The sequence below is a fragment of the Triturus cristatus genome, chromosome 11, assembly GCF_964204655.1.
Source record: "Triturus cristatus chromosome 11, aTriCri1.1, whole genome shotgun sequence".
NCBI lineage: Eukaryota > Metazoa > Chordata > Amphibia > Caudata > Salamandridae > Triturus > Triturus cristatus.
In genome coordinates, this window is record NC_140594.1 from 117400626 (window position 1) to 117413953 (window position 13328).

The 13328-nt window shown below is 49.2% G+C and overlaps 1 protein-coding gene across 2 annotated transcripts in view; it reads right to left on the reverse strand.

Annotated features, from left to right (window-relative positions):
• SPECC1L (sperm antigen with calponin homology and coiled-coil domains 1 like) overlaps positions 1–13328 on the reverse strand; it is a 613771-nt gene that overhangs the window by 431824 nt on the left and 168619 nt on the right. For both annotated transcript variants that reach the window (XM_085634686.1, XM_085634685.1), the window contains one exon: positions 1274–1418. In XM_085634686.1, the coding sequence (XP_085490812.1) occupies positions 1274–1418 (145 nt within the window). The remainder of the gene's footprint in view (positions 1–1273; positions 1419–13328) is intronic.

Sequence of the window (13328 nt, forward strand, 5' to 3'; positions counted from 1 at the left end):
TAGGGTGGGAAGTCCCTCAAGACACTCTCGGCTGGATGGGTCCAGAAATGAAAAGTTATTTTTCAATACGGCAATGGTAGTGGCCAAGCAAGACAGAGCTGCGGCATGGAAGTGTCCAGATCCACCCTGCTCAGGGAAATGGCGAAGGGGGATAGACTGGTGCACGACCCAAGAAAAAACCTTATACCAGGCACGAGGGTGTCCCAAAAAGTATCGCAGGGTGTGGGGTAAATGGCTGGGTACCATGGAGTAGTGAAAGTAAAGTACTTACCCGATATATATATTGTGCCTTAAAGAGTCGGGAATTATGATATGTTATGTCCTGTAATTGGCTGTGAATTGTCATCTTCCGTGTCTAATGCTGATTTGATGGTGTTGTTTGCTGTCAAAACAATAAAAATGTGATTATCAAAAAAAAAAGCAACAGGAATAGTGAGAGAGTACCACCTCAGGCTCATTGGCATCATCTACACCACAGTGATCGAAAAAGGTCCAACAGGCAGCTTGATCTGCCATCACTTCGGAAGTTTTCCTGTCTTCCAGACCTGTAAAAGTGTCTTTAATGATTTCTACCCCATCCATCCTTCTCCATATGATATAGGTGATGTTCTTGCCTGTGCCCTCCTAAGTAGTCATGTACACTGGCAGTATCCTCAAAAAAGATATCCTGCCACATACAGACAAACCACTATCCCAATCAATCAATCAATCAATCAGGGTTATAATAAGCATGCTACTCACCCGTGAGGTTCTCAAGGCGCGGGGGAGCAGCTGCGGTCATTCCCACTTACTGCATGTGTGCTGTTGCTGAATTTAGTAAGCATGGTAGACTGTGACCGTTGCCCCCATTCACATAATGCTAATGGCCTTGTCTATGTTTGCTCCTTTGAATGGTTCTGATAAATGGCAACCCCTCCCATCTCGCCCTCCAATCTTATTGGTGCTGTGTTGTTCTCAGCCTCGCCATTGTGAGTGATTCTGGACTGCGGGCACTGCACCCACTCCCATGTAAGCTCTGCATTCCAGTGCAGTCCCAGTGCACTGGCTCCACCTCGAACCCCGTCCACCTGTGTAGTACCATGATCGCTGTGCTGTCGGCCACAGGACACTTCACCATCATCCCTCATACTTGACCGGAGTAGTTTTGGGATTTCCCATTTCCCTCCTCTCAGTAGCCACCATCAAAATCATGCTATTGAGTTGTTCTTGGCTTTGCACACTTCTCTAATCGTGATACGATAGCCCCACCACCACACCTCTCCCCCAGCAGTACCTGTGCTGTTCTTGGTTTTGCCCTCCTGAGTGGTCATGGTGCCTGTGGACACAGAAGAGGTGCCAGTGCTCTTCTTTCCCTTGACACCGTTGGTCACTGTTAGTCCACCGGCCATTCCGGCTAAGAGGTCATCATTGCTTTTCGCCTGGAAAGATGGAGATTGTTAAAATGGAACGAAGCTTAATGTAAAAAGACAAAGGCCATTAGACGCCCAAAGCACTACAACAAACACCTACACACATAGGAACACTAACACTTAGGGAGGTACCAGAAAGCCCGGAGTACACCAAGGACATCCAGGTCAGCAGACCACTGAGCGACCACGCACAAAGCCGTCCACCACGTAAGGCTGCTACAGACATGTGGAGTGTAAAATGAATCCCACCATGAGCCCTGAGAAACATGCAGTCCTCAAACACTCATGTCATACACAAAGTTTACATATACCTTCCATATGAAGACCACCGACATGTCTTTTGCCACATTTTTCCTTCCTTGGTAGTCACACCCTTTATTCAGCCCTCACCCCCGTCCCTTGACAAAGGGCACCCTAGATTGGACCCACATACAGGCACGTGAACTCTGTCTCTAGGGTGTCAAGCACAGGCATACAGGGGAACGGAGGAAGAATAAGGGTGACTTTCCTGTTAGTTCCCAGAGCCAGAACCCCTTCCAATTTCCCCTTCCTTTTCTTGCCTCTGCCTCCACTAGCTAGTTTTAAGGTTAATCACTCTAACATGCCCGCTTGGTTGTGCACCTAAGTACTCCGGCACAGTAGCCATCATGGAATTTTTTTAAATACTGAATTCTTAACTTACCATTTGAAATTCGCAGACGGCCATGTTAAAACAGTAAATTAAGAAAATAAAGAATGCACAAGGATGCAGAAAGAGAGAAGAAAGCTACCCAGTAGCAGTGTGCACCTACCTGCCCCCCACAAAAGCAATGTCAAAGACAAGCATTGGTATAGCCAATAGGTCTCGCTTTTGGGACCTTATAAGTATTTAGTTTGCAGCACAATATCCTTGGTGCAACAACATCAACTGTTGCATGGCACGCCCCTCTATGTTCTTGGTAAACCACACTATGGCTTGCAATAGACAGTGCATGTGCTCCTTAGTAGCCTAAAACTGGACAGAACTGAATCAATTGTTGGACATAAAGGTGGAATAGACACATTTTTGTTACCCAACATGCTTTCTGAGAACATAAAATAAGATTGACAAATTATGAGAACCTAGGTTTAAAAAGATTGAAAGTTCCAGGAGGGTATGCTCTACTGTTGAGGATTCTGGTGAGATACTACTATTGAAGGATACAATAAATGATTAAGGATATGGTTTGCAAGCTCTATTATTATGAAATGGTGACTTAAATTTGAGGAAATTAATGCTATTGTTTGTCAATTTCTCTAAAGCAATCCATATAGGTTTATGTTCATAGCTGAGATCAAAACTGCAATTTAGCTTCTAAAGAATGGAAAAATCACATAGTGATAATGACTTCACTTCTGAAAAAAAGAGTTTTCAGGCAGTTACTATTACAATTTAACTACATATTGAAAAATCAAATCATGTTCTTTTAGTATTTCCACTGGATAAACCTCTCTGTTACCTAAACCACAAGGGGATGTTTGTAAATGTATGGATTATAGACCAGTTAGTCTGTTAAATGTGGATTTAAAACAGATTAACAAAATCATAAGCAATTTGCATTGAACCTTTTACGACGGAAATGCTAGGAACCTCTCTATCTGTATTTATTAAAAGTATATTTGGCAGTAATCATATTAGGAAACTTAGAGACAAAGTGGACTAAAATAAAGAAGTGTTCAGCCTTTCGTTGAAAAAATTATTGATGCCAAGAATGTATTTGTTGGCGGAGGAGCCTAGCGCGCAACCAAGATGGCCGCGTAGGTGCGAGGCTCCCGAGGACCTCCGCGACCTCCTATGACTATCCTGAACATATCCTGTCCTAGATGAGGGGACTGTGTTGGTGAGCCTGAGCTGAGGTGGCGCCTGTTTTCCGCTTCCAAATCGGACCTCGGACACCGGCTTTAGCACCGATTGAGGTTTGCGGCCTTCTCCTAGCCGAACCCCGGATTTGCGTTGTGGGGCGATCCAGTGACAAAGTGAACAACAGCGGCGGGCAGGGCTTGGTGGCTCGCGTACCCCGCACTTTAACTTTCGCTTTCGCACCCCCCTTGCTGTCTCTGCGAGGTTGGGTCGTGGGGCTTTGTGTGTTGGTGTGGCCTCGCCGGGGGACCCTGCCTGCCCGCCGGCTGTGATCCGCCCCGCAGATCTGGGGTGGCACCCCCCCGGAGCCCGTGGACCGGCTTGCCCGCCCTTCACGACGTGGCTGGTGCGACCGGGAGACTGGGACCATGGCCACGAAACAAGATGGTGACCAGGCAAAGATAAAATCGACCCGGCGTGGCGCAGCCCATCAGTCCAACAGCATGGATCGATATACCCTCCAGAAGGGATCTCCCGAGGTGCCACGCAGGTCCCCTGAGGGCCCTACTGATGCCCCCGATCTGCCCACGGATCTGACTCTGCGGGATGTCATGGGCGCCATCGCCGAGATGAAGGCCTCGGTGGGCCAGCGTTTTGATACACTGGCGCAGAAGATCGACTCGGTCCTCGTGGATGTTGGCCTGGTAAGGGCCGATCTCTCCAAGACCAACGACCGAGTCGATTCTTTGGCCCACACCGCATCGGGCCTTACGACAGATGTGGCGGCCCTACAAACGGAGGTGCGCCGGCTTGCTCGGGCGAGTGCGCTGATGGATCGCCGCCTGGAGGACTCCGAGAGTCGGGCCCGGAGGAACAACATCCGTATCATCGGGGTGCCTGAGGGACGTGAGGAGGCGGCGGCGGACCTTTTCGTGGAAGACCTGATTGTTACCCATCTCCAGCCACGGGGGCTGAGTAAATTCTTTGCTGTGGAGAGGGCCCACAGGGTTCCCGGGGGAAGGCCTAAGGTCGGAGCCGCTCCGAGACCTCTCATCGCCCGGATTTTTAATTTTCGGGACAGAGACGCTATCCTGCAATCCTCCAGACTACAGGGACCGATTAGACTTGACAATATGGACATTAATTTCTATCCTGATTTCACCCCTGCGGTCCAGAAGCAGAGACTGAGCTTCCTCGGTGTGAAGCGCCGTCTTCGGGACCTAAACCTCAAATACGCCATGCTTTTCCCAGCTAAGCTGCGAGTGGAGGTGGATGGTCGCACGCACTTTTTTGATCGTCCCGAAGCGGCCGGGGACTGGCTGGATACTCTGTCTGGGGATCGGGATCGGGGTGGCGTGGGGGGAGCGGCCGGGGGAGAGGGCTCGCCGGATCAAGACTGAGGGACTAATATTAGGCCTCGCTCGGGACAAAAATGATGCCACTTTTGACCATACGTCGGTTTGCTTAAGTTCCCCTCCTATGGAGGTTGTGTGGGGTCTCTTGGGGGTTCTCCCTCCTCCTCTGGGGGTCTAGTTAGTTTAACTATCTATGGGGCGACAGGCACACTGCACGTTGGGGGGGCTGTCTGGGCTCATGCAGGGGTGCAGGGAGGGGGGAGTTCTGTTGGGGTGGGTGGGCAGGGATGGGGTGTTGTTCGTTATTATCACAAGGCAACCCTTTTTTTGTGTTGGTTCTACTGTGCTCTCGGGGGGACGAATGATGGTTTCTGTGTACGATGGGGGGTAGGGAATTAACTTTGTTGTCTTGGAACGTTAATGGACTGGGGGACAGGATCAAACGAGGTGTGGTCCTACAGTATCTGAAGCGACTCTCGCCCGATGTAGTCTTTCTGCAGGAGACACACCTTATTGGCAATTCCTTCTGCGCCATGAATCGGCGTGGCTACCGCCTCGTGGCCCACTCGGGCTTCACGTCAGGCTCGAGGGGTGTGGGTATCATGGTAAAGAACTCGCTCCCGTTAGAAATTGATGAGGTGCTCCACGATGATAGGGGACGTTACACTGTCTTGGTGGGGAGAATGGAGGGCAAAGTGGTTGTCTTTGTGTCAGTGTACGTCCCCCCGGGGTTGCAGTCGACCACCTTTGCAGACCTGGGGCGCCTCCTCCTTGGCCTTCCGGGGGGGCTTCTGGTGGTGGGGGGGGGGATTTCAACGCGGTGGTTTCTGGGACTGTGGATCGTCACCCCCCTAGGGACCTCCCCCGGGCACAGGCGTGGCTATCCGGCCTCTTGGATACACTGGGATTGGTGGACTGCTGGCGCTTAAAACATCCCACGCAGCTGCAATACACTTTCCACTCGGGGGCCCATGGTAGTCTCTCACGGCTTGATTATGTCCTTGTCCCGGCGGCCTATGTCGGGAGGGTGGGGGAGGTGCGCCATTTGGCACGGGGTATCTCGGACCACTCCCCGCTTCTGTTGCATTTCGATGTCTTTCCGAGGGGTGAGAGCAGGGTGGTCCCAATCAATTCCTGGTACCTGCGCGACCCCACCATTCGCGCTGACTTGATTAAATCCCTCCAGCGCTATTTTGATGAGAATGTGGGGTCAGTGCCTTCGGCTATCTCCCTGTGGGAGGCCTTCAAAACAGTACTCAGAGGGGAGGCCCTATCCCTTATTTCCCACGCCCGGAGGCGCGAGCGGGAGGAGGTGACACGGGTGGAGGCTGAAATAGCTGAGTTGGAGGGTAATCTAGAAGATGGGGTGACGGATGCTGCACTACATGTCCTCCAGCTCAAACAAGTGGCTTATAGGGCCCTCGTTACGGAGGCGGCCAGGGGCCTTAGTAGAGAGCAACAGGGGCGACTGTATGATGTGGGTGATAAGGCTGGTAAACTGATAGCGTGGTTGGATAAAAAGGAGAGAGCGAATCGTGTGGTCCCGCTGATTGAGAAAACGAATGGTGTGTGTGTAACTGAGCCAGAAGAAATTGTCTCCTGTTTCGCGGATTATTTCCGCGAGGTGTATTCCCTGGTCTCTTCTTGCTCTGAAGAGGATTCCCGTGCCCTGCTCAGGGATATCGCGCTGCCTTCCCTTTCCGGGGAGGACAGGGTGTCGCTGGACGCCGCTCCCACCTCCGACGAAATCGCCCTCGCCATACGCTCGGTCGCTTCTGGCAAGGCCATGGGCCCGAATGGTATCCCTATCGAGTTGTATAAGCTGCGACCGGATACATTGGCGCCTCACCTCCGCGCAATGTTCCTGGCGGCCCACTCGCTGGGCTCCCTCCCGCTTGACCAGCGTCTGGCTACAATCGTGGTGATCCACAAGGAAGGGAGACCTCGGGACCGGGTTACTTCTTATCGGCCTATCTCACTACTGAATGCGGAGCCCAAAATTCTCGCCAAGGTACTGGCCAATCGGCTGGTCGGTGTGGTGGGAGATCTGGTTCATCAGGACCAGTCTGGCTTTATTCCCCATCGCAACACAGCCCTTAACCTGCGGCGTTTGCATGGGGTGCTCGCGCGCGTCCCATTTATACGGGAACCGGCCATTTTGGCGTCCTTGGACGCCACCATGGCGTTTGACACGCTTGAGTAGCCATACATCTGGGCGATGCTTGCGAAGTTCGGATTTGGCCCAGGATTCATCAGTTGGGTCAAATTGTTGTATTCGGGCCCATTGGCGCAGGTGGTCGTGAACGGAAGAGTATCGGCCCCGTTTGAGCTGGGCCGGGGCACGCGACAGGGCTGTCCCTTGTCGCCGCTTCTTTTTGCGCTCGCCTTGGAGCCCCTGGCGGAGTGGCTGCGGTGGGAGCCTTCCATCCATGGTCTCCGTTGGACCCCCGAGTATGAGGACCGCGTATCCCTATACGCTGATGACATCCTTCTGTACCTAGCCTCCCCACGTAAATCACTTATAGTGCTGGTTGATGTTTTACACTCGTTTGGTCGTAACTCCGGTCTCGTCATCAACTGGGCTAAATCGTGCGTGTATGTTCTCTCTGGGGAGGCTCCTATTCTCCCGCGGGGCTGTCCGATCCAGATCGCCCCGCAGGGATTTCGGTACCTGGGTGTCTTCATTACTCTGGACCCGGAGGCCCGGTATGAACGGAACCTGCTTCCCCCCCTCCAGCGCCTGCGGGTAGATGTCGCACGCTGGCGGCGCCTGCCGCTTTCGCCGCTCGGCCGGGCGGCATTGTTCAAGATGATGTCTCTGCCGCGTTTCCTGTACGCTTTGCAGAACACTATGGACTTAGTCCCGGCGCGCTACTACCGTGAGGTGGAGAGTCTGCAACGCCGCCTGTTCTGGGACGGGAGGACGCGTATTGCCCTGGCGAAGCTGACGCTCCCATGGTATGACGGGGGGATTGCCCTCCCGGATATTAAACGGTACTATTGGGCCTCCCAGCTCGCTGCAATTAACCATGGCCTATACGGGCCCGCCTTAAACCCGGCATTCGAAATGGACAAGATGCTCCTGCCAGGTGGCGACTACAATCGAGCGCTCTATTCTAGCGCGCCCGACGCTCGTCGGACGGGCCCCACGCGTGTCATGGTGCAAGTCTGGCACGCGGCCAATGCAGCTATGGGGTGGAAGGACCGTTTGACCCGGGCGTCACCACTATACGCGTCTGAGCGGTTAGGTTCCCTGTGGACCTCTAAGGGCTTTGAGAAGTGGGACATAATAGGTATCAGTAAAGTGGGGGATCTCTGGACGAGGGGAGGATTTAAAACGTTCGATATGCTGCAGACGGAATTTCAGTTGCAGGGCAGTGAATACTTTCGGTATTTGCAGGTCCGTCATGCGCTGGGCTTCGTCTTCTCGGACGTTGCCTCCATCCCGGAATATTCCCCCCTGGAGGATAGAATGCTGGATGGGCACGTCCCGGACAGCACGATCTCACTTATATACAAAAAGCTGATAAACGACCGCTCGGGCCTGTTGACTGCCCTTCGTGCGGCTTGGGTTGCCGACGGGCTGGAGTTGGACGACGAGGACTGGACCTCCGCGGTGGCCTCCCCGAAGGAGGTGGCCATACCAGCTCGCCTTCGCTTCATCCAGCTCAAGATACTCCACCGGGTCTACATGACGGGGCCAAAGCTTCTGCGTATGGGCTATGCTGTTGATGGGTTGTGTAAGCGTGGGTGTGGTGCTTTGGGGACCTTTCTGCATATTTTATGGGAGTGCCCGGAGGTGGAAGGGTTCTGGCGTGGTGTACATGAGGTGCTGCGACTGGTTACGCATGTGGCGCGGTTGCCTGAAGCGAGGAGATGCCTGTTGAATGTGTGGGAACCGACTGATTACTCGGCGCCGCAGACGTGGTGGGTGACTCTGGGATATATGATAGCCAAGCTTGATATTGCTCAACTGTGGGGATCCCAGAGGCCCCCGACGGTCTCGGCCTGGAAAGAACACATGGACTGGTGCATGTTTCGAGAAAAGGTGGTGTATGTGGCGAGGGGTAAGCCTGGGACATGGGTGAAAGTATGGGGCCCCTGGAACGCCTACCGCGGGGGTATCTGTGCACCACCGTTGCTGCCTGATACCTCGCCAGCCCCATCCCCTTAGCCGACTCATTCCCCCGCTGCCGGGCATTGGGTTCCCCCAGTCCTCGCTCTGTTCTCTTCCCCCTCTTTATACTTCTGTGTATAGTTGGGATCCCCCCTCTAGGGGAGCACGTGCTGCTATTTTCGATTGTGGGTTGCCTTGTGGGTGTGGTTTTTTTTTTGTTGTTCTTAATTTAAAATGAAACCGCATAATGGGGTCTGGATGATGTGGCTTTTGACGTTGTTACCTACTGAGAAATGCTCCTCCGTAATACCACGTGTTCCATAAATGTATGTCGTATGTTCCTACCATTGCTAGCGGCCGGCCGGAAGGTTGTAGGCCCATACTTGTATACTTTTAAGACCTGTAATAAACGGTTTCAAAAAAAAAAAAAAAAAAAGAATGTATTTGTTAAAATTAGCCGGTCTTGTGTGTCTGGTGCTGTTTAAGTTTGGATGTGGAGAGGGCTTCAGGGATACAATCAGGGCTTTGTATACTGAAGCTTCAGCAGCAAAGATAGAAAATGTGGTTAAATACGTTTTTAAGAATGGCTGGGAAACAAGGTAGGGATGCCTTCGTTGCGCTTTTATTAGTAAATGCTGTTATTCAACCCATGGCTCTGTCCATTCAACATAAGGACGCTCTGGGCTAAAATATGGGATGAAGGTTAAGCTATGGTTATATGCGGATGATGTTTATTTGTCTTTACGTAATACAGATCAACCCTGGCCTTTGAGTGTTGAATGGCTACAAGAATATGGATTCTGCCATGTCAATTGTGACAAGACTCAGATTTAAACCAATTAACTTAACTTGACATGAAAGTGACTTTTCAAGAACACAGAAATGGGGATTAAAATGGGTTTAAATATTTAGGGGAGCAAATACAAACAAAAGTCTCTCATAAAATGGAAGCTAACTTGAAAAGTATGGTTGATGAGAATCCTTTAAATTAAATTTATGGACCATAATGCATGCTACTGAATGTTTTATTGAGGTTTTATAGTCATTTATTGGTATGCCTTTTCCCAAATTAGGTGGAAGAGATTAATCACATTTATAAAGCTCTCTAGAAATTCTAAAATAGAAATAAAAAGATCTTGTATGTCGCAAAATATCTTGTTTTCACTAATGTAAGTAAAGGGAGCTTTGGATTTCTAAACATTAGAAGATTGGTTGCCGAACAAACTCCGACAACAACATATTTTTAGAAGAATAAAGCTAATATAAATAAACCTAAAGACCCACTGCACTATACTGCACAGCTGTCCAACAATTCAATTGCTAACTATCTCAATAGAGTGGGGTTGGGATCAGCACCTTTCCGCCATGGGCTTTCTTCGAGCAGGCTCTTTCAGCCATGAGCTAGACTTTGTCAATTGTCTCCTCGCTTAGCCCAATGGAGTATCACCTAATGCGTTTGGCTGTTTTGGTGCCTCCTGCCTCCACCTGAGTGCTTGCACTAAGCTTCACGAGGGACTACTAATAACTATAGCCCTCTCTGTCTGCTTCTACTTGCTCCCTCCAAAGAGTCTTGCTCTAATGTGCTAGTACTGCAACCATTAGCACTGTAAACATAGACATATTTGCTTTGCCAATTACCTCTAGGCTCAGCCTACTCACTGTCTGGGTGTATCCTTCCACCTCCACACAGGTTCATACATGAAAGTGTGTGAGGGTCTACTTTACAGCTAAAACCCACCATCCACTCCTGCCGGCTCCCTCTTTTTGTCTCACTCCAATGTACTAATGCTGCATGCATTAGCATATTTAATACAGACTTATTGCCTTTCCCAATGCTTGCCACAGGATGCAGCTATTTGAGAGAATTAAGTAAATAAACTAGATAATAAAATGTTATGGTGGACAATAAGGCTCACAGCAGGAATCTTTAGGATAGGACATCTGTGGAATGATACTTTGTTAGATTGTGAATCCTTAACATTTAAATACAAGCCACAAAAGAATCAGCAGCACGGACATGATGTACTCTTAGAATTGTTGAAACATTGCCACCAGTTATATAATCAAATTCGCTTTCTTCTTTTTTTCTGTATGAATTATTTCGAAGGAATGTCCCCTATTTGAATACGTTTGAAAAACAAATTAGTGGACTGAAGAAATAGGGTGACCGATCGAATACACGAGAGCATGAATTGCAAAGGATGGATAGGCTTGTCATTATTGCATGTGCAGTGTTTTCAAATAATATCTAGATATTTCGAGCTGCAATTGTAAGTAACTCTGGAGAGGGAGGTGAGGGTGCTAATAAAGCAGAATAGAGTGGGAGTCAGAGAAGTGCAATAGTCAGGACTCGAGGTGTACGTCAGAGAAGAGTGGCATTACGCGGTTTATGACCAATTGAATTGCTGATGCTGTGAAAATCTAAAATACATGCTACCTTATCTAGGTTGTGCTCTAGCTGCATGTGAGAACACTCAGAGAGTGAGAGAAAGTAGTAATTGTGATCAATGGCCCAGAAGGAGTCAGCAAAGGTAGTGAGTGATACTAAGGGCGTTCTGATTCTTGTGAGAGGTCAGACATGATCTAGAAGTTTTTGGTTGGTGCACTCCACATGGCCACGCCCCAACATATTTCTGGAAAGCAGCATCAGTGGCTCTTCCCTTCCTAATCACCTGAGTTTGTAGCTATTCCCCCATGGAGGGATTGCTCCCATTTGTGAATTACACAGCTCATGCCTCTCACTTCAAAGACTATTGGCTGAAGATAGTAGCAGTTTCAAGGTATTTGGTATATTTCTGAGCTAAACGGAAGCACTCCTAGTCCTGATACTAACTGAACTATATGTTTTGCTTGCATCAAAATACTAATATTGGATCTAAAGACTTGTGATATAGTAACTTCATCTAAAGTAGAGAACAGTTTTTCGTTCAGGGCATTGCCCACTATACCTTTGAAACAAACATGTACAAAATTTTGTTCAACTAGTAATTATATGTCTGTTCTCCCACCACATAAACACACACACGAAATGTAGTTTGTTTTATAGGTATGTACTACTATATTAAAAATCATTAACCAAGAATAATTGGTAGCTGTTATACTGTTCTCTGTTAATACACTCATCTTTCCTGCGAGAACTGTTCTGCTATAATTGAGTTGTTTTTTTTCTTCCCATTCCCCATTTCCACTGGAGTTTGTATTCCTCTAGTTACCTGGCAGTTGAACACTCTGTGAGGAGGAGAGGGAAGGGGGGGGGGGGGGGGATTCCTCAACAGCCCATCATGGAATAGAATGGAATGGAATGACATTTATAAAGCGCAATGGCTACCCGTAGGCCTCCCAGCGCTGCAGACAGACAGGCAAGGAACAGGAGACAAGGAAGGAAGCTTAAACAGACACGTTTTTAGTGCTGGGGGTCGCATCATTCCCCTATGATGGAGTTAAGGTACACACTGTTGTCTTTAAAAGGATTAGGCATTTTTTAAAGCAATACAAAGCAGAAGAAACGTGGTTAGTCGTAACTAAATGGGCGTTTAGAAACATTTGTACAACATTTTTAGTAGAATTTACATACAGGTCCATGACTAAAGGCATATGTGAGGCAGAATGCACGGGAAAGTGCATAAAGGACTCGAATTTTCATGGGAGTGTAAGGGAAGGGAAAACCTTAGATGTGAAGAAAATTACCTAAAATATTTGTGGTGTTTCACTGATATCCTAACCACAAGTAAGAAGTTTTGTCAATGCGGAGAATCTGCACTTGCAGTGTCAGTGACAATAGGCATATGTTGAAGAAGTAATAAAATTGTGACCCTCCCTGGAGTACACCTACCATGTCTGTGAATGGAGTGCATAACTTTAAACCTCCGCAAGGTACATGCTTATCACCACGCATCTCGAGATTTACAAGCCGTCTGTGAACTGGGACAAATTCTCATTAAGTTCCGCAGTTTTCAAAATTGTGATCAGAACACATACTCGTGGCTGTTAAGTGGATACATGGTCGTAATATATTCTTAAACAAGCATTGGCCCCGCGCGCGCGCCTCACGCTCAAAGTTAACAAGATGTGCCTTTAACAATTGCCTGGAGTGGTAAATATGACTGTGGGATCCAATGGTGTTTACATTTTACGCTTGTAAAGATAGTTATGTGGCTTTGCAGCACCTGCGGGGCACTGCTGGAGAAAGATGGTTATGGGGCTTGGCACACATCCCATCCCTGGAGAGGAGGAGGGGGCGTGGGGTGCTGAATGCTGTAAGATGACGGCACAGATACTAGGGAGGACTGACTGGATCAAGCTTGTGATTGGGAGGGGAAGAGGAGGGAAGGGGGTGGGGACAGATGAGTTCAGTCCCGGTAAACACTTGCAGGCGGCGGCCGATCATATATCAGGGTGTCATGACCACATGATCTGAGGACACTGGAGGACGCATTCCAAAAATGGAAAGGATATTGAATTCTCTGGATGCACAGATGCATGTTTTTATAAAGAAGCCTTGGCAGGTGTAGGTAACGAACAGGGGAGTAGTGAGACAAGCTAACGAGGAGGGAGGGGGAGAAGGGAGGGGGGTAGTGAGAGCAGACAGCAAGGGGGTGGAGGGGGCTTAATGAACCGTTACAGAAATT